At 36.0% G+C, this 21,798-nt stretch overlaps 2 protein-coding genes across 2 annotated transcripts; both read left to right on the top strand.

The window, feature by feature from the left end:
- The first annotated feature begins 243 nt into the window (after positions 1-243).
- Positions 244-12,384, top strand: LOC112789289 (protein EXPORTIN 1A). The gene is made up of 32 exons (XM_025831134.3): positions 244-789; positions 1,264-1,380; positions 1,923-2,015; positions 2,141-2,212; positions 2,582-2,689; positions 2,786-2,868; positions 3,857-3,995; positions 4,074-4,142; positions 4,225-4,302; positions 4,425-4,487; positions 4,584-4,628; positions 4,778-4,885; positions 5,091-5,189; positions 5,742-5,948; positions 6,086-6,145; positions 6,487-6,597; positions 7,094-7,191; positions 7,278-7,386; positions 7,801-7,866; positions 8,030-8,128; positions 8,204-8,284; positions 8,420-8,509; positions 8,919-9,004; positions 9,097-9,177; positions 9,292-9,474; positions 9,621-9,687; positions 9,940-10,050; positions 10,179-10,286; positions 10,467-10,604; positions 10,695-10,832; positions 10,925-11,029; positions 11,771-12,384. The coding sequence occupies exons 1-32, from the start codon at positions 691-693 to the stop codon at positions 11,891-11,893; spliced, it is 3,234 nt and encodes a 1,077-aa protein (XP_025686919.1). The 5' UTR covers positions 244-690; the 3' UTR covers positions 11,894-12,384.
- A 458-nt stretch (positions 12,385-12,842) lies between these two features.
- LOC112789290 (uncharacterized) lies at positions 12,843-15,839 on the top strand. The gene is made up of 7 exons (XM_025831136.3): positions 12,843-13,292; positions 13,587-13,677; positions 14,098-14,213; positions 14,348-14,407; positions 14,487-14,552; positions 15,178-15,383; positions 15,479-15,839. Exons 1-6 carry the CDS (start codon positions 13,236-13,238, stop codon positions 15,373-15,375), a joined length of 588 nt encoding a protein of 195 aa, XP_025686921.1. The 5' UTR covers positions 12,843-13,235; the 3' UTR covers positions 15,376-15,383; positions 15,479-15,839.
- The last annotated feature ends 5,959 nt before the right edge of the window (positions 15,840-21,798 follow it).

Genomic DNA, 21,798 nt, shown 5'->3' with positions numbered 1-21,798 from the left:
ATTTGATTAAATTAATTTTTAATTATTATTTTCATAAAAAAATAATTATAAATAAATTTTTATTTAATAATAAATAGAAGTGTAAACTATAAACCGTAAAAGTGGTTTACTAAAATTGACTCACAAAAATCCATGTACACAAGGTTTAGTAAATAGTAAATAGCCCCACCCATGAAAGGAATTAGAGTTATGTAAGTTATAGGGCCCAAAAAAGTGTCAGTCCCAGCGAGTTGGACTGAACCCATTCCATTCCTATTCATTCTTAGTTACCAAACTCACACACACACCCGCACTCATCCAATCAAATCAAATCAAATCACCCTTCATTCACCACTAACAACTTCACTTCGCTTTTTCCCCCTTCACAACACACTTCTTCGCTCTCTCTTTCTCTCTCTTACTCTGCTTCAAATTCAAGCTGTCTTTTACCCTTCTCTCACTCTATATATATTTTTTTATTTCCAAACGAATAAAAATTAAAATAAAAAGTGGGAAAAAGGGTTGTGTCTGCGTGTTTGTGTCTCTCCCTCCCTTTCTCCCTAAAATCTTTCTCTCGAATCTCCCTCTCTTTCTCTTTCTAGGGTTTTGCTTCTTTCTCTTCTCTCTCTCTTTTACACATTCTATTCGCTCTCTGTATTTGTCTCCTTGTGTGTCTCTCTCTAGGGTTTATCACTCTCTAAGCTCTCAGCCATGGCCGCCGAGAAGCTCAGAGATTTGAGCCAGCCGATTGATGTGCCCTTGCTTGACGCCACCGTCGCCGCCTTCTATGGCACCGGATCTAAAGAAGAGGTCAGCTTCCACTATTCTCCTCCTTCTTCGACTCTCTTTGCACTGCCGCAATGTACCCTACATATTTTAGGGTTTAAAATTCTCTTGAAGTTGCCACTTTTTTTATTGGGTCTTTCATTAGAAGGGGCTTTAGCGAAGCTGTTTAACACCGTGCTAATATTATTGACTGCAAAAATCATATTTTCAGAACTCAAATTGAGTATGATTAATCTGGGGTGTGTATTGCTTTTTTCTTTTTTTTTTTGAACTAACTAATGGTTGATACTTAATTAAACTTATATGGGATTGAAAATTGGGAACATTACCAATGTCTATTGGTTGGTTGTGTTGGAGTGCTGTTTTGATGAATATGCTGCTGCTGCATTAGTCGTTGGGCTTGTTTCACTTAAAGAGGACGTGGCACTGTGTGTGGAAATTTTGCCCCTTTGGTGTTGTGAAGACTAACAGGTTTTCGTGCGGATTGTAATCTTGCAGAGAAGTGCTGCTGATCAGATTTTGCGCGACTTGCAAAACAATCCCGATATGTGGCTTCAAGTAATGCATATTTTGCAGAACACTCAAAATCTCAACACAAAGTTCTTCGCCTTGCAGGTTGGTTTTGTTAATGATCTGAGCCATAGCATTTAGGGTTTACGGATTTAGGGACTTAATTCATTCCTGCAAAATGTGTTCGTTTAGGTCATAATGCTATTAATATGATGGACAACCGACCATTACATGTATAAAGCCGATGAAAATAACAAGGATATTGTTGTCCAGATAACTCCTTATTTATATATTCAGTCATTCATTTAGGATATGGTTTATTAGGGACTTAAACCGTTCCTGCAAAATGCCATGGTTAGACCGTAAGTCCATAATGCTATGACTAGTGGTGGACAAGTGTGCATTATATTTAAAAATACAAAGCAAATGACAAGGGTCGCATTGTTTAGATAACTCTATAGAATGGTTCATTTGCTTCTTGTGCTTTGTTCTTATGATATTTGGGTATTTAGTTCTGGCCTCTGCATTCAAGTGGCTGATAGTTCTGTTTACAACATTTGTTAGGTCTCAAACTAGCTTTCCACTTGTTATCAGAATGTCAATTTAGCTGCCTTCTTACTAGTTTTTTTTTTGGCTTGTACATACAGGTTCTAGAAGGTGTAATTAAGTATAGATGGAATGCACTACCTGTCGAGCAGCGAGACGGAATGAAAAATTTCATCTCTGATGTTATTGTACAGGTATCAGCTGCATTTGAGAAAGAAGAAACATTTAGCTAATCAGACATACCTTGATATTCATCATCTTTTTTTCCGGATACCTAGTTTCACTGCATCATTGATATTGTTGTACTTTCATTGCACAGCTTTCTAGCAATGATGCATCATTTCGGACTGAAAGGTTGTATGTCAACAAACTCAATATCATATTAGTCCAGGTAACAAATGCCCTAATGTTGTTTTTAGTAGTTATTCTGTTAGCTTTGTAACCCCATTATCCAGTGCACGTTGTATGAGTTCAAGGTTCTTAATGTTGCACACCTCTTCATTTTCATCTCTCAAAATTATTTTTCTCTTGCTACCTAATTGTTGAAACTTGAAAGTCTATTTTATTATTTAAATCGATTATTTTATTTTTAATTATTTTTTGAGATCAAGGCTGCCAATTCTTTAACAATTCGCCCAAAATCTGGATTCAGGAACATTCTTTGCGTTGAGTTCTTATTTTCATTCCCCTGGCCTTTGATATATAATCATGAATTTGCGCACAGCTAAAACCCATACAATGATCTGTTTATCTCATGCAGATTTTGAAGCACGATTGGCCAACAAGATGGGAGAAGTTTATTCCTGACCTTGTCGCAGCGGCAAAAACTAGTGAAACAATTTGTGAGAATTGTATGGCTATATTGAAAGTAAGTTTATCATGTGTTGAAAGTCAGCTTATCTTATTTTTTTAAAACTTTTATTTTTGTCCTAACAGCGAGTACTAAATTCAATTTTTTTTTCAGCTTTTGAGTGAAGAGGTTTTTGATTTTTCAAGAGGAGAGATGACTCAGCAGAAGATTAAGGAGCTTAAGCAATCATTGAACAGGTAACTCTTGATCGCTTTTATACAGAAATTTCATGTGATCTGAAAATTTTCTTTGATGGTTGCTTTTCCATTTCTCTTTCTATTAAGCTGGAGTTCTGTAGATTTAGTTATTGGTTTTGAAGCAATAGATTTATAGGATGCCTTCATGGAGTTTCATAATTTCTGTTTCAAGTAAATAAGGTTTAAATGTTGCTAGAAGAAAAGATTTTTGGACTTAGGATCATGATGTGCAATGTTTGGTATTCTGCAGTGTGTTTGATAGGGAGAAGTGCTTGGGTTTTGTGAAGTTTTTCAGTTGAAGTCTGTTGATGTGTTGGTTGGTTGTGGGATCAAAAGTTCTTGGTTTCTTTTGGCTCCTAAGCCAATTGGTGTTTTAAGGGTGTTTTGTGTACTGATTTGCATAGGAAATGTGCTCTCCATGGCCACTGCAATTCTTGAGGTTATTAGGGGAGTTTTTCTGTAGCATTTTTGGTATTTTTGTTCTGATGGAGGAAATCTTATTCTCGCCTCACTGTATTTCTGTTGCTTTGATGAACTTTTTTCCCTGAAAAATATTTTTGTTCTCTTTTGCAAGTGGTGTATTGATTGAAAGACTAGTGAGCTATTATAACTGCTTATATGAATGGCTAGGTCAACCAATTATTGAAAATGACTAGTTGGGAGAAAACACTATGGTTGTTACTGCAGTATTTGTTAATTGCTAGATGCATCTACTCACTGGCAGGTTGCATTGGGTTGACTGAAACAAAATGATATGTTTGTTGATTGGTAGGATTTTATGAAAAAGAAAATCATCTTTGAAAAATTACACATTGGGGTTTTAGTACTTTCTATCTGTGTCTTGTAATTAGTTGACAATTTTACTTAATAGCATCACCTGGTTCCTTTTATTCCAGAATTCATCATACATGATTTTGCTTGTTTCGTGCTTGGTTATTTGAATATTTCTGCAACATTTTTGCTAATTTTTCTACTTTCTTCTTTGCAGTGAATTTCAACTCATACATGAGTTATGCTTATATGTGTTATCAGCATCGCAGAGGACTGAGCTCATACGTGCCACTCTCTCTACTTTGCATGCCTTCTTATCCTGGATTCCCCTGGGTTATATATTTGAATCAACATTGGTAGGCCCTTTTTTCTGCTTTAATGGTATTCTATGGGAAAATTCACAAACTGATAATTTTATATTTGTTACGTCACAGCTTGAGACACTCCTTAAGTTTTTCCCAATTACAGCATATAGGAATTTGACATTGCAATGTTTGACAGAGGTATGTTTCATCATATGAATGCTTATATTTTTACCTGAAAATTTTTATGATAACATTTATTTTTTTTTTAAAATATTTGTAGGTAGCATCCCTTCAATTTGGAAATTACTATGATGTGCAGTATGTGAAGATGTATAGTATATTTGTGGTCCAATTGCAGGTGTGTTTTGGTTGTTTTCTTTGTGTATAGTTGTATAGTGTTCAATTATTCAGTTGATTCTATTTTGAGCTTAATATAATCTAGTTTTCGTTGTTTATGGGATAATTTTTTATTCAATGTAGGGCATACTTCCACTTACTACAAATATACCTGAGGCATATGCACATGGCTCAAGTGAGGAACAAGTGGGTCTTTGTAATTTTCTGAACAAACATCCTGATTTACTTATCGAAAGAATTGACTGTGAATTGTTTTCCTGACCCTTTTCCTCATTTTCATAGGCATTTATTCAAAATTTGGCACTGTTCTTCACATCATTCTTCAAGGCAAGTCTAATTTTTGCAGGCTCTCTATAGATCAATGGTTATGGGTTTTGGAGTTGAAAAAATCTCTTCTTTTAATTGTATTTCTCATTCCCTACCCCTCGCTTTTTCTGTTTACTGTTTCTCTTAACAGTTTCCATGTATTTATGCAGGTTCACATTCGCATCCTTGAAACCACCCAAGAGAACATATCTGCTTTACTGCTGGGCCTAGAGTATCTTATCAACATTTCATATGTGGACGATACCGAGGTCTTTAAGGTCTGTTGATTTTGAAATGTTTTTTTTTCCCTCTCTACATATATCCAAAGTTGTCTCTAATCTTGATATTGCTGATAGTCATGCTCTTCAACCACAACCAACAGTGTGTCTGTTAGCCTGCATGTGCATACTACAAAAGTATTTGTTCCTGCCTTCTGTTCTGAATACTGAATTTCAGATTATTCCTTGTTTGTTGATACGACAGGTCTGTCTGGACTACTGGAATTGCTTGGTATCGGAGCTGTTTGAGCCTCACCGTAGTTTGGATAATCCTGCTGCTTCTGCAAATCTGATGGGACTTCAGGTATTATCTCCGTATTGTTGGGACTCTGATTGTTGAAATTATAGAATATATGATTTTCTTGTGAGGTTAGTGTTCACAGTACATCATTTATTTGCCTATTTGTTTTTTGATTGATAATGTGTAAAAGGTTGTAATTGTTATTAAATGGGGGGAAAAATAAGATATCTAATCCTGTTCTTGTCTACTCTCTTCTCATCTAATACATTTTCCTTTTTTCTATCTAGAAAACAAAAGGCAAAAGCAAAGGAACATAATTGGTTTCAATGTCTACTGTCCTTTTTGTTTTCCTTTTACTCAATTCCTCTTAGATCTCCTCTTTTGCCAATTCTTATTTATTTGAACAACTTCAAAATATTTTCACGTCACAAGATAGAGTCTAAATCTTAACACCCCCCCCCCCAAAAAAAAAGGGTTTCTCAAACCATTCAGTTTTAAAGCTGTTATTTTGGGAAGGTCAATGGTTAACTGTCTCTGATGTTATACCTCGTCTTTCTTCTTTTGTGTGCTCCTAATGTATTATTTGCTGACGATGATTCGTGATGGAATGATCAGGTTCCATCAATGCACCCTGGTATGGTTGATGGGCATGGTTCGCAGCTTCTTCAGCGGCGTCAGCTTTATGCTGGCCCCATGTCAAAGTTGAGATTGCTTATGATATGCCGTATGGCAAAGCCTGAAGAAGTTCTCATAGTTGAAGATGAAAATGGGAATATAGTTCGAGAAACCTTGAAGGACAATGATGTTCTTGTTCAATATAAGGTTATGAGCGGACTACTAATATTAAAGAAGAAAAATGCATTGAAGCTAGTTTACTCTGAATGCTATCTTTTGATTGATGGCCTTTTCAGAATATATTGTTAAATCTGACTTCCACTCATCATTTTTGGCTTATACAGATTATGAGGGAGACTCTTATTTACTTATCACATCTTGACCATGACGATACTGAAAAACAGGTATGTGAATTGGAAAGCATCCTTTTTCATTTTGCTGGGAAAGACAATGATATCATTCTTTGGTTTCTTATCATTCAAGTTATTGTTGCCCAATTTATGTTGTTTCAAGATAAGCTGACTTTATATTATTTAGGGAACCACGATTTCCAATTTTATGTTAAATGTTACTTGTAATATAAGATTAATTATCTAAAATCTGATAGAATACAGTACTATAGTGGTATGGGCATGTTTTGGTTTAAAGTGATGGCATTAAAAGGGATATTATGAAATCGTCCATTGTCTTGCTGATTGACCTTTATATGGCTTGTTTCGTTAACATATTATTGTGTAATATACAGATGCTGAGGAAATTAAGTAAACAATTGAGTGGTGAGGATTGGTCGTGGAACAATTTGAACACATTGTGTTGGGCAATAGGATCTATATCTGGTTCCATGATGGAGGAACAGGTACTTTAGCTTAACGGCTTATCTTAATTGTCATTATATCCTGATATATTATTAAATATAAGAAAAGTTATCCTATTCCCCCCCCCCCCAATTGCTCCATTTTCTTCGATGTTAGTGCTTTGAATAGTGATAATTATTGTTGAGGAATTTCTCTTATTCTGGTAGTGCTCGTAGTTTTAACTTCAAGCCTTTTACCATGTAGTCCTGAGAAGTGAGGACTACCATATTTATTTACTTGGTCATATCTAAAAAGGATCAATGTTTACCATGGCATCTAATATTTCAGATACATATTGCCTTATATTTTTTTAACAAATCTCTGTTTCTCTCATGGTTTCATTTTGATTTATATAGGTCAATGTATGTATTAGATTCCTTTTTTTAACTGGTTAAATTTATCAATATGGAGTGCATTTCTATTTCTTATATTTCATTATTTTATGAAATGTTTTGCTTTTCCCTGACGTTTATAAATAAAATTTTGGATTTCTGGCAGGAAAACAGATTTTTGGTTATGGTCATTCGTGATTTATTGAATCTATGTGAAATCACAAAGGGAAAAGATAACAAAGCTGTTATTGCAAGTAATATCATGTAAGAATTGTTTTTGCTTGCCTTGTTACTTTTGTTTTTGCAAAATATTTCTGCATAATGTATTAATATGTTTCTTTTATTGACAGGTATGTTGTCGGGCAATATCCACGATTTCTAAGAGCTCATTGGAAGTTCCTTAAAACTGTTGTTAATAAATTGTTTGAGTTTATGCATGAGACTCACCCTGGAGTTCAGGTTATTTTTCCTGCTTTGAAAGTTCACTGCAATTATTACCAGTGTATTATTTTCAATATTATTGGGAGATGTATAAACATTAATTATGAAATTACAGAACTACTTAGCAATGAATGTCGAATTATTTGTTTTGGTATTTCTGTTCTATTTATAAATATCTCTCTCTCTCTCTCTCTCTCTCTCTCTCTCTCTCTCTCTCTCTCCACCCTTCATTAATAATATATGTGGGGGTATGTAGACACAACCAACCCACCTTATGGTTGTAGTGTTTCTATGTGTACCCTGTACTTGCTTTGGCCAGCATTGCTGGTATTTTTTCTGTGAACTCGAAGGGAATATTGTTTGAAGTTGCATATATTTTCGGTGGGCAATAATCAGTATTTGATAATTGTCTTTCCTATGTTTTTTATTCAGGATATGGCCTGTGATACATTCCTGAAAATTGTCCAGAAGTGCAAGCGTAAATTTGTGATCACCCAGGTATCAGGGCTTCTAATTGCTCGTTTCTCATGTTTTTGCTCTATAGTGAATACTTCGTAACACAATGTAGTTTCTGAAAAGAGCTTCCAAAAGTAGTAATAACGTAGAACTTAGCATTTCCCCAAAAATCAATAAATGTGCCAATCCAAAATTGCTATTTCAGGTTGGGGAAAATGAGCCATTTGTATCCGAACTGTTATCAGGCCTTGCAACCACAATTGCAGATCTAGAACCCCATCAGATACACTCTTTCTATGAATCTGTATGTCTTCGATCTTAAGTTCATTTTTATTTAGTTAGTTGTATTTGTGGATATTTAATTATTATTGTATTCTAGGTCGGTCACATGATTCAAGCAGAGTCTGATACACATAAGAGAGATGAATATCTTCAACGATTGATGGAACTCCCAAATCATGTATTTTATTTTCGTGATAAGCTATTTTAATTTTTAAACTGTCTTGCTATGTACATGAATTTGTTTTCTTTTTTTCTTTGGGGTTTCTATAGAAGCTAATTGTTGGAGTTTGTAATTTCCTCTATTTTCCTCCAGAAATGGATGGAAATTATAGGGCAGGCACATCAAAATGTGGACTTCTTGAAGGATCAAGATGTAATCCGTACCGTGCTTAATATATTGCAGGTAATACCCTCAAAATTCATAGATATTTGGCTGTCTATTCCTTAATATTTTACCTTTGTGCAGTCTATTGCACAGTGTAAGGTCGTCAGTGGTGGAAAACTTTGAATGATTTGTTTGTTGACTCAGCCAATGACCATTTTTTCTCATACTCATGTCTAGTTTCGGGATGACATTCTTTGACAATTACCAATTCATCCTTGTACTCAACTTCGTGATAGCATAGTAGAATGTTTCCCGCTGCTTGTTATTTGACTGTTGTAGGCTTGTCACCATGGTTCGGGTTTCTGCTAGGTTATAATGTGTAATTGAATAATTGATATGATAAATTGTCAATTCCAAGGGTCTCACTTTTCGTAGATATTTTCTTATATGATGGTATGGTTTAATTTTAGTCCCTTGAAAATTGCAGACGAATACAAGTGTTGCATCTTCTTTAGGGACATATTTTCTCCCCCAAATTACATTGATATTTTTGGACATGCTGAATGTATACAGGTTTGTTCTTTCAATGTTGTGTGTATTGTGAACGTATTGTAATTATATTATTTATTTCTGATGAATGCTCAACCATTTCCACCCTAAAACAGGATGTACAGTGAGCTTATTTCTAAAAGTATTTCAGAAGGAGGTCCATTTGCATCAAGAACATCTTATGTGAAACTATTACGGTACGATAACCCTTCCTTTGTGGTGCAGACAGGGTTACTGTTTAGTTGCTTTTTTTTTATGCAAACTGGGTTACTGTTTAGTTGCTTATATATACATGTGCTTCATGGATGCAGTTCGGTTAAGAGGGAGACACTTAAGCTTATTGAGACATTCTTGGATAAGGCTGAAGATCAACCACAAATCGGGAAACAATTTGTGCCACCAATGATGGATCCTGTTCTTGGAGATTATGCTAGGAATGTTCCTGATGCAAGAGAATCGGAGGTTTTGTCCCTTTTTGCCACAATTGTAAACAAGTATGCTTCTACTCATTTGTTTTTCCCCGTTTATTTTTCCAAAATGCCAACCCTATGACAAATTTAGGTTGATAGTTATATTGTGAATGCTTACACTGACCCACTTCTTCTGTCTCTATCTGTTTCTGTGTGTATGTGCTTGCCAGGTATAAAGCTGCAATGATTGATGATGTACCTCGCATATTTGAAGCTGTTTTCCAGTGCACACTTGAGGTAACTGTGTAGAGTAATTTGTTATCATAAAAATAGTATAGCTTGGCATTATAATGTGATTGCTGCCCTACTGTTTAAGTGCTGTATTGTGGTTTGTTGTCACTTGAGATTTTAATTTGCATATTATGGTTAATATAGAAATTTTTTCTTCATGGTATGTTGTAAATCTATTCCCATCTAGTGGGATAAGGCTTTGTTGTTGTAAAATTGTTGTTTCTGGAAAGAAATATCAACTGGATTTTCTTTCTGCAGATGATTACTAAAAACTTTGAAGATTACCCAGAGCATCGGCTCAAGTTCTTCTCATTGCTTCGTGCCATAGCTACTCATTGTTTTCCTGCATTAATCCACCTATCAAGTCAGGTTGTCCCTCTTTCTCTACATGCAGAATCTAAAGCTGAACTGTTTATCTGGCTTCTTTTGTTGAACTGAATTGTTAAAAATTGGAATATGTGTAGTATGTGCCTGATGTTGTTTGTTGTCTCTGTCAGCAACTGAAGCTTGTCATGGATTCGATTATATGGGCTTTCCGGCATACTGAAAGGAATATTGCTGAAACTGGGTTGAACTTGTTATTGGAGATGCTGAAGAAGTTTCAGGTGTGGTCTTCATATATTATTTTGCTTGTCTTGTCATAAGACACCCTAACCTGAAGTTCTTTTTCTGCATTCTTATTTTTTTTTATTCCTGTTTTGGAGAGTAACTCCTCAATATTATCTTATCTATAATTATTCCCGCTGGTTCGTATTTTTTGGCTGATTGTCGGTATGCATAAACAGGGCTCAGAGTTCTGTAATCAGTTTTATCGGACCTACTTTTTGACAATTGAGCAAGAGATATTTGCCGTCTTGACAGACACCTTCCATAAGCCAGGGTTCAAATTACATGTGTTGGTGCTTCAGCATTTGTTCTGTCTGGTGAGTGTATCATCATGGTTCATTTTGCTTTACTAAAAACTGTGGTAATATGAGAAGAGTTACTGGAATAACAAGTTTGACATTTTTCAGCTGGAAACGGGGGTTATTACCGAGCCTCTTTGGGATGCTGCAACAAATCCCTTGCCATACTCGAGTAATGCAGTATTTGTACGTGAGTTTACTATAAAACTTCTAAGCACTTCATTTCCCAACATGACATCAGCAGAGGTAATTTGAGTAATTGAGTGAAATAATATTTGTTGCCAGTTGATTGTCCCCTCCTTTACCAGAACAGATAACTAATGACAAGCGGTGTGTAGGTTACGCAATTTGTAACTGGACTCTTTGAGTCTACAAAGGATCTTTCAACATTTAAGACTCACATACGAGACTTTCTTGTACAGTCAAAGGAATTTTCAGCTCAGGTAATTTTTTTTTGTTTATTATTATTTTTATTTTTGTTACTTGTATTCAACAAAATTGCTACTATGGCTTTCTTGACCAGTACATCTCGCCCTAATGGTTGGTTTGTATATCAATCTTATTGAGCTTGGTTTGGAAAGCGTTTCGGAGAGGTTTTTGTGCTTTAGCATAAGCATAATTTTGTTTTGCGTTTGGTAAATAAAAAGCTCATGTGCTTATGCTTGTAGCTTTTAAAAGCCAGGGGTGTTTTTGAAAGCACCTAAGGGGGAGCTTTTCATAGTTGGTTTGTGCTTATCAAAATTAAAAAGTCTAATATAGCCTCGTACATTAATTAATATTCAAATTTAATTCTTATATTAATTTCTATTATAGTATTTTTAAATTTTAAAAGTTATTTTACCAAATGCACTTGTTGCTTATGTTATTTTTAAATGAATTTACCAAACACAGATGTTACAACTTTTAAAAAGCTAATTTTAATTTAATTTACCAAACACAGATGTTAGAACTTTTAAAAAGCTAATTTTTAAAAGCTAGCTTTTATAAGCTACTTTTAAAAAGTAAAAGCTTTACCAAATTAAGCTTTAGTATTTTGCTTGTTATTTGGCGAAGCTTTTATTTATTTGATCTTATTCCATTTCTAAATCACTTGCTTCTATTCTCTCGTCATTCAATGTAGCGTCTTGTGTGCTAACTTTCGTTAATATTATTGCTTGACTGTTATGTACCCCTCTGTACTTCAGGATAACAAGGATCTGTATGCTGAAGAGGCTGCAGCTCAGAGAGAGAGAGAGCGACAAAGAATGCTTTCTATTCCGGGGCTTATTGCCCCGAGCGAATTGCAAGATGAAATGGTGGATTCATAGATAGGCTAAACAGCGGGGAGTTAACTCCATGGTCACCTTAACTTGTTCAGCAGATGCATTGGTTTTACCAGAGTACAAGATACTGAGAAATGATGCAGCCTTTTTCCTCCAATTTTAGTTTTTTTCCCCACGTCCCAATGCTTAATGTTTGGGGCTGGTTTGGCAAAGGTTTCTCTGGTTGTCGGAGTTTTGGCTAGCTGGCTGGGTGGGGATACTATTGCCATGTCATTTGGGTGAGTGTAGAGTATTTAGTTGCTAATTGAGGTTGATGATTAAGGGATTCAGTGAAAAATTCATCATTTATATATAGAATCTCAGGATGGAAAGAAGACTATGACTCCTTAGGTGTGCTAACCTCTGGCGGTTTGTGCAGAAACCCCTTGTGGTTTGATATTTTGTATTTTTTCACCAATTAATTCTTAGGGATATTGATGGACCATGAGTGCTCTGCTCTTAATATATGGTTTCATGATACTATTATTGTGTTATAAGTTTTGTTCTCTTCTCTCTCACAATAGAGGGAAAAAGATATTGTTCTATACTTTCTATTTTTAGTATTTCTTCAAAATCTGTTACATTGTCTTCACAAATGGAAAATCCTGAATGTGAAGTCGGATTGTTTGCATTGTTCTCTCGCATGGCTGTTGACTTGATAAAAAGGGATTGAATTCGATTATCAACTGATTGCAAGCTTTCAACTTAAATTCGTAAATAACCACTTAAATTCTTGTATTCAATTGGGCAATAAATTAGAAGAATAATATATAATTTTCTACCTCCATTAAACGTATCCTTTTAGTTTTGTCGTGCATGTTAAACTTAGATATTATGTTTAGTAAGACTTAATCCTCTTTTTAAGTGTAATTAAACCCAAAATGGTGGTGTTTTTTTACCAAGAATTACAATGTTTAACATTTAATAAAGGTGACCCACGTCTAATTAATAGCTTAATTATGCTGAGACATTATCAAAATGGAGAGAATATTTTCATGGTCATCCAATCATTTGCGGGGATGATTAGATTCATTTATGAGTTATTTTTTACTAAAAAGTAAAAAAAGGAGAATATTCTATTTTTCGTTTGATTAGTGTACTTCCTGAATTTGTTTATGTTGGAATTGTGTCCAAGTCAACACAGAAACGGGAAAAGGAAGGAAGGGAAGAAGGAATAAAAGGAATTACGAAAGTGCTTAGAAACAAAGCAAACCCAGCTTACCCAAACCAACGCTGTTTTTTCTTTCCCTCCTTTCTTCGTATTGGTTCCTTCTTCTCAGATCGCTAATTCTTTTTTCGATTCGATTCGCTTCTTCGTCCATTGTTAGGATTTGATCTCGCCGCCGGCATGGGTCAAACGTTTCGTAAACTGTTTGATTCCTTCTTTGGCAACACTGAGATGCGGGTACCCTAATTCTCCTCATTCTCTACTATTTTTTATTACTTTCCCATATAATAATAATTATTATCATGATTAATGATTGATATTTCTTCATTTAATTAATATAGCTTGCCTTTCAGGTTGTTAACAAATATGTTTGGTTTGCGGTCATCATGATCATTTTCAATTTTGGATGATTTATTTGTATTACAATTTGCGCGCAATACGAATCGTGATTATGTTTGGTTTCTTGTTACATGCTACTCTTATTTATTTATTTTTTCTCATTTTCCTCTGAATTCCATTGATCCGATTCAGGTTGTGATGCTTGGTCTTGATGCTGCTGGAAAAACAACTATACTCTACAAGCTGCACATTGGAGAAGTTCTATCAACTGTTCCTACAATTGGTGCGTTTTCCTGTATTAATAGGATCCTTATTATTATTCCTTTTTGTTGAATATAAATTGAATTTGTTGTTTGGTCCTCTTGCATCTACTCGGTAGTTGCTAAAGGTAAAAAAATGTGTGTTTTTTATAGGCAAACAGTGTTAAGCTTCTTCAATGTTATTTATCTTATCTACTGTTTCAAGTAGCATGTATATGTGAATTTTTTTGGGTAAAAAACTGTTTGGTGAATTTTTTTTCTTTTGGTAATGGAGCTGGCTGGTTTCAGTATAAACAAGATTTTGTTGCAATCACTATTGGTAGGGATGATAACTATAAGTAGTATGTATATGTGAATTGAATGGATGGAAGCATGTTTGAAGATTTCAGTTTAATAATAATCTATACATTATTTTGGACTTATAATTTTGCATGGCTTTGCAGGTTTCAATGTGGAGAAGGTTCAGTATAAAAATGTTGTATTCACAGTTTGGGATGTCGGAGGTCAAGAGAAATTAAGGGCACTTTGGAGGCACTATTTTAACAACACAGATGGTCTGGTAAGGATTAGTTTACGTTCGTGTTCCATTTGGTTTCTCTTGTGAAATGTTACTTTCTGTTACATTTATGGAAGAGGACTGACAAGCAAGCTAGGCGTTTAAAGTGTGATACTGATATGTGCATGTTTATGCAGATATATGTTGTTGACAGTCTTGACCGAGAGAGACTTGGGAAAGCAAAGCAGGAATTTCAGGTGATAAAAATAAAATCCAATACCATACACACAATGTTTTTCCAACTAGAATTTGAATTGATCCATGGATTACTTGCAGACAATCATAAATGACCCATTTATGCTCAACAGTGTCATCTTGGTGTTTGCCAACAAACAGGATCTGGTATGTCTTTGTTACTTATTAAGCTATGGTCTTTAGGCCGAATGACCCCACATTTAAGGGTAAAAGAAGTAAAGATAAGTTAGAACCAAAGCGTTTAAATTGGTCGAGTTTGTTGATAGTCAATAATAATAATTATGCTATAGTGGTTAGCAGATTGTTCTATATTGGCATGTGCACAATGTAACTAATTCATATATCACTGTTGCAAGTATAGTAGTCTTCTTCATTTACTGGTATTAGTGAAAGTAAAAGTAGTTCAAATTAGTCACTCTGTGAAGGGTTTGGCTCTAAAATCATTTCCAAAAATTTTTTTGATTTGAATGTGGGGCCAAACTAATCTGATCTCCTAAGATATTTGGCATGGTGGGTTATCCTTTTGTAGGTTTTCTTATGTAAAGACTGTTAGCATTGATAGTGTATACGACTCCATCAAACTCTTCTTATCCCAGTATCTGTAGTCTCGTTAATTTCTTCACTTTCATTGAAATCGACCTGCACATCTATACATTTATCAGTTTCATATAATCTTAGACTACTGTTCCTGTTGAACTCCAACAATTTATGGGGTTTTGCCTTTTTTCTCGAGTGAGTTTATAATTGTGAATATCTTATTTTAATTGTTCAGAGAGGAGCAATGACACCAAGGGAGGTATGTGAAGGATTAGGTCTCTTTGACCTCAGGAATAGAAAATGGCACATACAAGGCACTTGCGCGCTTAGGGGAGATGGCCTTTATGAGGGCTTGGACTGGTTGTCCTCAACTTTGAAAGAGAGACAGGCTGCTGGATACTCTTCAATAGCACTAGGAACCTCATCCTTCTAATTTTCCAGGTTTGAACTTTGATGAACTACCGTCTTTCATTCATGACTTGCTTTCGCATATATTTATCATTAACTTAAATTAAATGTGTATTTCTCTATTGCAGGTATTTTGGCCTTAGGCTTTGGCGATTGATGCCATGATGCATGGTTGTAGGGTTTGGCCAGTTCATTCTAAAATGTTGTGAATGTTAATCAAATTTTTTTTTAGACTCACATCTGGAGCTCGTGAGGTATATATAGTTGGTTCAACTTTTCAGGGTATTTGAGATATGACTTGCTCAAATTATAGTAAGTTTGTGAATTAACTAGATTAGGTTGCCGTATTTGAAACCTCTCATTTAAGTGCTGCGTGGATCATTTATTCATTCTCCCCTGATTTCCTCCTTGCTCTGATTCTGTGTGTGTGTGTCTGCGTTCCTCAAATATCATTACCCTATAAATAATTATTCTGAGTTTCTGACACAACATTGGGAGCTTGTCATGATCTCTTTGTCGCCAACGTTGTTAATAATTTTTCATGTTTTGCTTATCGGGTGAACCAGCCTCTATTTTATTTATTTATTTATTTTTGTTTATCATGTTATGCCACACTCTACTATCTCGATACTTAGTACTATCTAAAAGAACAAACATCAAGTAATCTTGATTGTTGGAATCTAGTGTAGAATGACACGCTCTACCGTAATTGAGCTTTTAATTTGCGCCGTGCGAGTATATATTTTGTTATTAAAGAGAGAAATAATGTTCCTCATAGGCTCATACAAATATACAATAATTTAGAAAATGTTGCTACAATAATGTGTGTAATTACTAGTTACCAAGAGCCTTTTTTTTTTGGTCGTGAAGACCTATATTAACTCATAATGTCAGAATGAATTGGTGGTTCGAAAATACAAGAAAAATGTTTAAAATGTGTAAAAGTCGTGGATTTCAGGGTTCTGAAAATCAGATTGATTTGGCCGGTCGGACCAGTCCGACCGTGAATGGAAAGTAATTATGGTTCGGTTTATCATATGAAACCGCCTATCCAAAAACCGGATGCGAGCCGTTGAACATGGTCAGTGACTCGGTGATGCACGGTCCTCGTGTCCTCATTCTCCTTAGTCTTCAAACGAAGCGTTTCCAGTTTTTCCTCCAAATCAAAAAAGAAACCCTATTTACAGTGGCCTCCCCCACCACCGACTCATTGATGCCGTCCGTTCGTCTAACCGTCGCCGCCGGTCGCGCGATTGCCACCTGGTTCTTCGTGCTCGAAGGCCCGCCACAAGTTTGCCAACGCCAGCATCTCCAGGTCCTGCTCCGCGGCTCTTCGCCCGTCGTCCTCCGTCGCCAGCGTTCTTCGCCAGCTTCCGTCGTCCGTTACTCTCCCTCGAATCTCTGCTCACTGCCTTCGCCGAAGGTAATGCCTCGATTCTTTCCCTTAGTCAGTCCTCAGTGCTTGTTCTTGGAATCTTAGTTTGATTGGATTTGTTGACTTGGCTCCCTGTTTGAGCTTGATGATAAATTTTAATTTGATAACCCCTGTTACTGATTGAATGGATAATGTTGTCTTACACACTTTTCTTCTCTCGTGTAGCTTCTGTTCTCCTACCGCTCTGATCATGGATATGATCTTCGAGCTCGGCTTTGTCTCGGCCAGCTTGCAGCTTGTTAAGAAGAGGAGCTATTTGTTATACTTGGTGCTGACGAAGAGCTGAAGAAGCTGGAAAGGATCCTGCTGAAAGTTCAGGTTCTTTTTGATAGTGTGAAAGCAATGCACCACTACCCTCTCGATTACAAGATGCAGCAACTATGGCTTCATGACACTCAGTGTGTGTTACTTGATGCTGAGGACTTAATAGATGAGATTGCCTTGGAAATCTCAAAATTTACTCCCGACGACCTCAGCTATCTCATGGGTGATGGCAACCGGTTGAGAAACTCTGTCTTAGCTGGGCTTAAGCTTAATATTCCATCTTCCATTGTTGATATGAGACAGCAACTGGAGGATATTGAGAGGAAGGCGGATGCCAATTTTATGAATGAGTTGTACAAAATCAACCAGTTTCAGTCTGTAAGCAAGCTGCAATCCAGTTCCCTGGTAGATGCATCCTGAGTAATTGGAAGGGAAAATGACATGGAAAAAATTCTATCATTGTTGTTGGCTAATGACATAATGAATGAAATTTTTTCCGTCATTGCATTAGTGGGAATGATGGGAGTAGGAAAAACTACACTAGCCCTACAACAATGATGATCAAGGTTCTGAAAACTGGTTCGAATCAGTCGGTCTAACCGGTTGAACCGTGAACCGATGCCAAATGCGATTTGGTTAGAAGCAAAAACCGTCAAATTCAAAAACTGACATTAGACCGTTGAACCGGCCGGAAACCGGTCGGTCAAACCGAACCGTGAACCGGCCGGTTTTTGAAATGGGACAAAAATAAAAATAAAAAAACGGTGCGTTAAAGCTTTGTGAACCCTAATTCCTAACATTTGCAAGCACCTCTCTCGGCCTCTCCTCTCCAGCACGCAGAAGTAGAAGTGCAGAACGCGAAGCAGCAGTGCAGCAGTTGGAGCTTCTGGCGCAACTTTTGTCAGCCACCGCCGCCGCCGCGCAGTCCGTGAGGCTAACGTCAGTCACCTCTGTTCGCGGCTTTGCGCAGCCACTTTCCGTCGCGCAGTGAGCTCGGAAATCAGAACCACCGCCAGCGCCGCTTTCCATCGCGCAGTGTATTCCCGCCGGCACCAGGTCTGTCAGCCACCGTCCCCGCCAGCTCTGTATTTTTTCAGGCTTCCAGCTTCTAACCCTAGGTATAATTTTTGTTCTAATAATAGTTGAAGTCTTTGTCAATCTGTCTCCCTCTTGCATGCTCTGTTGAAGGAACTGTGAACTGAAGGCGTCTTGGTCACTCTGCTCCTTGTCTCTGTCCCTCGTTACAATGATTGTTTGATTGAATAACTGTTGCATGTCTCTGTCTCCCTAATGAATATGATTTAATAATTGTTTGAATCTATGAAGCTCTGTGAACTGAAGTCACTGAAGTCTGATATACTAATAATCTGATATAGTGATACTGAACTGTGAAGTGTGAACTGAACTGTGAACTTCGTTTAAGCCTACTTGATTCATAAGCGTACTTGATTTATAATTCTACTTTCTTTGCAATTGTCTCTATGCGTACTTGATTTTCTGGATTTAGAGATATTTTTTATTGAATTTCTAGATTTGAATTTTGAATTCGTGTTTGATCTGCAATTTCTGTTTGATTCTTCTTATTGTTGTTGTGGTTGAAATTCAAAATTGAAATCTGATTCCTCTTCTTCGTCAATTTCATATTCTAGACTTGTTCATTATCTTTGCATTTAAGTGAGCAATTATAATCTGTTATCTGGTTATATTACTCTTCTAGGACAAACTCTAGCAAAGGCCCAAGGCAGGAGAAATATGGAATGACTAACAAACCCCGAGGAGAGCTTGAGGATGCGGTTTGTAAAACTGATTTTTGAATAGGTTCAATTTTTCATGTTTTATTTGTTAGTAAAGTAAAGTGATTGATTATAACTGGGTGTGGTGCTTTTATTAGCAACGATCGAACAAAGGTGAAAGAGGTGTCTTCCGAAGTATCAAAGTATATCCAGTGGTAATGTACTAATCTTATGCTTGTATTTGAGATGTGAATGAATCATTCTGTGTATGTTTCTTATTTGAATTCCTACCCCCTCTTTCTTTCTTTTGTCTTTATAGGATCCAAATGACGAGACTTAATTATGAACCACCTACGGATTTACTTAGCAAGGTATTTACAAACTGTATTCCATTTTTCCAATGTTAATATGATCCATACTTTCTTTGATATATATTTAGCTAATATTTGAGCCTGATTTGCAGCTATCCCTGGTTTCTGAAGTGAAAAAACACGCAAAACTACTATCTAAGGTGCAACCAATTTCCTAGGTTCAGCTATCTCAACACTCATATAACAACTTAAGATTCTTTTGAGTGGGTAAAGGTTTATTGAAAGAGATTCAGAAAAGCATTTTCTTTGAATGATATTTTAAAGCTTACATTAGACTATAATTATATTTTCATGTGTTTATTTATATTTTATTTATTATTTTATTATAAAATGGTTTTTTGGTTCAACCACAGTCGAACCGGTTGAACCTATGAATCAGTGAACCAGTAGTTAGAGCAGTTTGATGACTGGTTCGATTTTCAGAACCTTAATGATGATGTGGCGGACAATTTTGAATTAAGAATCTGGATCTTCATTTCTGGTGATGAAGATGCAAAAAGAATTATAAGGTTGATGGTTGAAGCTTTTTGCGAGAAAAACTGAGTCGTCTATATGGATCAAATTCAAGTTACACTTCAAAAGGTACTCCGGAAAAAGAAAGTTTTAATTGTACTAGATGGCATTTGCAATGAAGATGCAAATGATTGGGAGATTCTTTGCTTGCCATTCAATGTTGCGGCTAAGGGGAGCAAAATATTGGTGACTACACAAGGTATGTTTGTTTCAGAGATGGTTGACACAATTCCTATGTACCATGTACACATTTTATCTGATCAAGACTGTTAGAGAATAATAGAGAAAAGAGCATTTTCAAGCCTTATTCCGGATGATTTCAAACGCTCGGTGTTGGAGGAAATTGGATTCAAAATTGCACAAAAATGTAACAAATTACCATTAATAGTAAAGATGTTTGAAAATATTTTGCGATTTAATCACGATGAAAAGAAGTGGGAAGCTATATTGAAAAGCAAACTATGGGAACTTCCAGCATCTCGAAATATACTTTTAACATTGAAATCGAGTTATGACCAGTTGCCTTCCTGTTTGCAAAGATGTTTTGCTTACTGTTTTATTTTTCCACCAAATTATAAATTCAGCAGAGATGATTTGGTCAAGTTGTGGGTATCTGAAGGCTTCATTCAACAAAGCGGAGTAAGAAGAGCACAAGAAATTGGTGGAGAATATTTTGATATGCTAGTTCAGAGGTCATTTTTTCAACCCTCGCCAGTGGATTACGGTAACCATCAAGTATTTAGAATGCATAACCTCATTCATGAATTTGCTGAATTTGTTTCTGATAGTCTATGCATTAGAGTGGAAGATGGCATGTCATCTCTAATTTACAATCTTAAAGATGTCAGACATGCATCTTTAATCTGGGACGACGTTCAAACAGAACACTTGAGCATTTTTAGTAAATGTGGTTGAATGAGGACTCTTATTTTATTTTCTAAGGGTGGTGATACCCTTATCAAGATGATTCCTTCGGCGAAATCAATTTCAGTTATTTGAGGGTTCTAAACTTGAGTTTTTGCGATATCAGAAAAGTTACCTGAAGCTACTGGTACAGCAAAACACAACATGCGCCATCTTGATGTGTCCAGCACTCCTATTAAGGAGCTACTTGAATTAATTACAAATCTGAATGGGATGGAAACGGTTAAACTCAACTGCATGCAGTTGTTGAACTTAAGCATTTCCATATCATTCAGATTTATAATTGATTCAGGTGGCTCCTTAATAGGAGTGCTGGACACATCAAGATGGCGCATGTGTTTTGCTGTACCAATAGCTTCAGGGAACTCTCTGATATCGCAAAAACCCAAGTTTAGAATCCTCAAATAACTGAAATTGATTTTGCCAAAGGAATCATCTTGACAGGGTATCATCACCCTTAGAAAACAAAAGAAGAGTCCTCATTCGATCACATTTACTAAAAATGCTCAAGTATTCTGTTTGAACGTCGTCACAGATTAAAGATGCATGTGACATCTTTAAGATTGGAAATTGGGGATGACATGCCATCTTCCACTCTAATGCATAGACTATCAAAAGCAAATTCATGAATGAAGTTATGCATTCTAAATACTTGATGGTTACCGTGATCCACTGGTGAGGGTTAAAAAAATGACCTCTGAATTAGGATATCAAAATATTCTCCACCAATTTCTTGTGCCCTTCTTACTCCGCTTTGTTGAATGAAGCCTTCAGATACCCACAACTTGACCAATTATTCTCTGCTGAATTTATAATTTGGAGAAAAAATAGAACAGTAAGCAAAACATCTTTGCAAACAAGAAGACAATTGGTCATAACTCGATTTCAATGCTGAAAGTATATTTCGAGATGCTGGAAGTTCCCATAATTTGCTTCTCAATATGACTTCTCACTTCTTTTGATCGTGATTAAATCGCAAAACATTTCCAAACATCTTTGCTATCAATGGTAATTTGTTGCATTTTTGTGCAATTTTGAATCCAATTTCCTCCAACACTGAGCGTTTTGAATCATCCGGAATAAGGTTTGAGAATGCTCTTTTCTCTATTATTCTCCTACAGTCTTTATCAGATAAAGTGTGCACATGGTATATAGGAATTGTGGCAACCATCTCTGAAACAAACATACTTTATCCGTCTTTGCGAACT

This window comes from Arachis hypogaea, chromosome 3, assembly GCF_003086295.3.
Source record: "Arachis hypogaea cultivar Tifrunner chromosome 3, arahy.Tifrunner.gnm2.J5K5, whole genome shotgun sequence".
In the NCBI taxonomy this organism is placed as follows: Eukaryota; Viridiplantae; Streptophyta; class Magnoliopsida; order Fabales; family Fabaceae; genus Arachis; species Arachis hypogaea.
The sequence above is the reverse complement of the archived record's forward strand: the minus strand, read 5'-3'. Positions and strand labels throughout refer to the sequence as shown.

Coding starts and splice junctions, on each gene's coding strand:
- LOC112789289 (XM_025831134.3), top strand. CDS start 691: ATGGCCGCCGAGAAGCTCAGAGATTTGAGCCAGCCGATTGATGTGCCC. Junction 9,005..9,096: donor GACATGCTGAATGTATACAG/GTTTGTTCTTTC, acceptor ACCCTAAAACAG/GATGTACAGTGAGCTTATTT. Junction 9,178..9,291: donor TCTTATGTGAAACTATTACG/GTACGATAACCC, acceptor TCATGGATGCAG/TTCGGTTAAGAGGGAGACAC.
- LOC112789290 (XM_025831136.3), top strand. CDS start 13,236: ATGGGTCAAACGTTTCGTAAACTGTTTGATTCCTTCTTTGGCAACACT. Junction 14,214..14,347: donor TTAACAACACAGATGGTCTG/GTAAGGATTAGT, acceptor ATGTTTATGCAG/ATATATGTTGTTGACAGTCT. Junction 14,553..15,177: donor TTGCCAACAAACAGGATCTG/GTATGTCTTTGT, acceptor TTAATTGTTCAG/AGAGGAGCAATGACACCAAG.